The 4,332-nt window shown below is 27.6% G+C and overlaps 1 protein-coding gene across 1 annotated transcript in view; it reads left to right on the forward strand.

Moving 5' to 3' along the window:
* Positions 1-1,386: 1,386 nt before the first annotated feature.
* Positions 1,387-4,332, forward strand: part of LOC119674643 (putative mediator of RNA polymerase II transcription subunit 26) — a 14,050-nt gene continuing 11,104 nt past the window's right edge. Inside the window, exons 1-2 of the mRNA XM_038085792.1 lie at positions 1,387-1,850; positions 1,938-2,020. Coding sequence (XP_037941720.1) covers positions 1,387-1,850; positions 1,938-2,020 — 547 coding nt within the window. The remainder of the gene's footprint in view (positions 1,851-1,937; positions 2,021-4,332) is intronic.

The following is a 4,332-nucleotide window of genomic DNA, read 5'->3' on the forward strand; positions in this document are numbered from 1 at the left end:
CTCACTGCATTTTTTGAATTGTGTAATAGTACGGATGATTTTGGTGCCTTTGCAAGAACATTACTCTATTCACAAGTACCACGCTATTTCACATGGGCTCAAACAAAAAAATGGATGCCCCGCAAGCAAGTTTCACCAGTTGATCCATGTCTCAATTCATTTAAATCGAACGCTTATTTACAGATAATCCAAGACACACTGAGTGCTTTTATCTTCGACTGTTGTTGGTTAATTTTACTGGCCCATTATCATTATTATTATTTACAGTCAATCCAAGACAATTTAAATTTGAAGATACAACAGTTGTTGCCAGGGTATATATAACTAATGGATATGACAATACATGATCCATCTCTGAGTGTGATACTGGATATTCAGGAGTAGATCCTATAATACTCAAATTTATAATACTCTGGAGTATATAAGCTTAAAAATATATGTGGTTGCCGCCGCTGGTATTTTTATTTTCCTTTTCGTTCATAGCGCTTCATGCCTATTTCATGCATATACCACATACTTACCCACTTATAATAAGTAAATTACTTTTTGTCTACACTAGAATTTATCTAGAAACTAGAAATAATTTATAAGGCAAAACAACGTTTGTCGGGTTATCTAGTAATTATATATAATAATTATATAAAAATGTAATAATTTCATAACTCTAGTTCTAATAGTTCTAATCTAAAATCTATTTAAGAAAATAAATTGTGAAAAGTAATTAAAACTTTATTATTAATTTTGAATGTAAAAGTGTTTTCAAATCAATTTGTAATACGAGGGGTTTGTATATTTAATAAAAAGTCATAAATGAAGACATTTAAACAAATTTAGTCAAAGTCAATATAAATAAGGTTACTGAGTAAGTCAAATGGCCGATAAAAGTTACTGGAAATTTTACCATTTTAGATGTTTTTAATATTTAAATATTTTGCAAGATTTCTTATATACAAATTATAATAATAAAATAAGATGAAACTCAAAAAAAAAAATGAGTTTAAAGTAAATAAATGTGATATTAAATTGTTGATGCTGGGAGATAAGACTTGTCTTGTAAGATAAAAATATAATATAAACCGAATTATTATCTATGGAATTTAATTCTTATGTATTTTGAATTTAAATAATCAACACTTTAATTCTAAGTTATAAAATTAGTTAGAAAACGCGTTTGTGGTGTAAAGACTTACCTTAGCACGACTATTCTGTAAATATATGTATTTTATATGAAAAAAAATTATTAATTCTAGTGAAGTGATTACAATGAGAAAACAATTAAAAGTAAACAAAAAAAATATTAAAAAAATGTAAAACTTAAAAATAAACTATTTAAAACAATTATAATTGAATAATAAATACAATTAGTTTAAATATATACAACTAAAAATGGCAGGTTATCGTTCGTTGCCATTAGCACCAGTTTCAGCAACAACAGTATCGGCTACTGCAGTTGCAGCTGCAGCACCGCCTACCGGACCTACCATGTACCATCATCAATCGATGACGGCTATGTCGAATAATGGCATTATCTATCAATCTGCAGTACATGCTTCAATACATAGTTTAAATACAGTACAAAATCAACGATCCTCCACAACACATCATCATCATATTCTAGCAACAGCGGCAGCAGCAGCAGTTGCTGCTACAACACGTCAATATACAACAACAACTGGTTCCGTTCCACCGTCGGCACAAACAATACCACCGCCACCAACACATCCGTTGCAAGCAGTTGCAGCAGCGGCAGCAGCTGTAGCAGCTCCGCAAAATGGTCATCATGCTTTAGTTCACCCACAATATCATCATTCACAACAGCAACAACAGCATACGCAGCTGCAACAACATCAGCAACAACAAGCGGCTCATCATCATCATCACCACCACCATCATCATCATCAGCAACTGGCATTGCATCAGAATCACTTGTTTTTTAGTGGTTCCAGTGTTGGAGGACATCATCATCATCATCGTCAAATTTTTAGTCATATGCAAAGTGCACTCTTACCCTTGAATGTCAGTAAGTATAAGTGGGCGTGCTTGTCTATATAAAAAGAATTTAATTGTAAATATTCCGTACTGATTAGAGTTGAGAAAATGTTGGAATGTCAGGTATTTCAGAGATAAGTAATCAATCTTAACAATCTGTGTGTTTGTTTTCATTTGATTTTTCGATGTACTTTTAATTGGTGTTGCATGTTGCTGTAATGTTTGTATTGTGTTTATATATTCAGTTTTGTTTTTGTAGGACGATCAAAAAAAAAGATAATTTTTAAGCATAACTTTTTTAAGTTTTAAAACAATTAAAACATTATTGGCTTTGAAAGCCTATCTTTAAATTGGATATATCTGTAATGTAAATGGAAAAATAAATTAATAAAATTGTAAGGTACGAAAAAGTTCATGATAAAGTCAACAAAATATAATTTAATTTAATATTTAAAAATATTAGATAAATTATTATTAGAGAAGCGATTTAATATGTTTTTTTTTGAAAACAGACTGTCGCATATTGGTTCATCAATTCTAAGAAAAGACTTTTTTTACAAATGTATATGTAAATTTATTGCTACCAAAATATTTCAAATATTAATAAAACTTAATAAATAAATGTAATAGAGACTTTGAAACATTTCTTCTGTTTCTGTTCGGTGCTTTCAAAAACTAGACTAAAATTCTGTGGAGCTGCTAATTTTGAGAAAATAAGTTCAGTCCATGAGATTGAGATGAATTATTTCTAAAAATTTGCTAGTAACACGCACATATCTTAAGTTATGATATGTATGAGCTGTATGACTACATGTGATATCGCTATAAATTTATCCGTTTGACAATTTTAACTTAACTTAATTTTTTAATATTTTTAAAAGATTTTTTGATATTTATTCTGTAAAAGAATGAATGAAATGATTTAAAACATGACACAAAAACACTAATTTATAAAAGAAATATTCCAAAAATAGTTATTTAAAACTAAACTGAGAACTGAAAATAACCGATATTGTTGTGTCAGCAGGAACCAGAACTAAAAAGATATATGCTTTTTTAATTGAATCGGAAATAAAACTTAAACGAAGATATTTCCCCTTATTATTTTGTTGAACTCTGCAAACGATAGTATAAGAATCAATATACTATTTAGAATTAACGTTGTTTTTACCATTAACTCTAAGCTTTTCTGTATATATTTTCAAAAAAGATGTTTTGTACGCTATGTATATATAAAAGTACGTTCTAATGCTCCTCCAAGGAGTTTATGGGAATTTATATATATATTACATTTAAAAGTTTGAATTTATTAATAAAGTATCTATGCTTAGTGATTAGTTTCTGAATAATAACACATAATATTTTATGTGTTGAGAGAAATAATAATACATTGCCTAGTAGGAATATCAAAATGTATTATTGTATATTCTAAGCTATGAATGTTATAATAGCCGTATTTTTTACTTTCAGAGTAGCAAAAATAATACTCACAACTTACGAAAGAAAACACGTGATGCAACAACAATGCTCTTAAAATCCTCAGAGTTAGGTTTTACTCGTAAAAATGTTTAAGTGTTAAGTTTTAGTGCAACTAAATTGAAAAATCAATCTATTGTGAATGTTCATTGGAAATATTTTGCAAAATTCAAGTCATCCGTTAAAGTCATATGAGCATATCAATTACTAATAAGTTCAAATATATAATTAAATTAATTTAAATATACAAGATAAAAATGCTCACCATTGCTTTTCTTATATTCATTTAATTTTAATTTATTTGAATTAACAATTTTTTGTGTACAATTTTTATATTTCATATTGTATACAATACAACAAAAAACATATGTCAAATAAAAGCATTCAACATATTTTAAAAGTGCTGCCAATTTCTTTCAACCAGACTTAATGTTATTTTATTCTTACTCTAAAAGAAAAAATTACTACTAATTTAGTTTTATATATTAATTTTATATTATAATTATTTTAATAATTTTTTCAACATTTATCCCTTATTTTATATATAAAATATTATTAAAAATAATTACACTGACAATTTACTTTAGAAGAGTCAAATCAAAGAAAACTACTATAGACTCCAAGATTTAATCCGTTCTATTTATTATATTTTTCATATTGTTTTTAACATTTATTATAAACATATTCATTTATATATCAAATTATATTTAAATTCTTCCTGTTGCAATTCGCAAACAATTTTAGAGCGGATAAGCGAAATCCTTTTTCAAAGCTCAAAGCATATTTTTTTCCCATCGTTTGTCCCTTCTTTTTTCTCCTCTTCTGCCTGTTTATGCATTAAGAACTTAGCAAAAATCACGCCTAACA

The sequence above is a fragment of the Teleopsis dalmanni genome, chromosome 2 (assembly GCF_002237135.1).
Source record: "Teleopsis dalmanni isolate 2A chromosome 2, ASM223713v2, whole genome shotgun sequence".
Taxonomy (NCBI): Eukaryota; Metazoa; Arthropoda; class Insecta; order Diptera; family Diopsidae; genus Teleopsis; species Teleopsis dalmanni.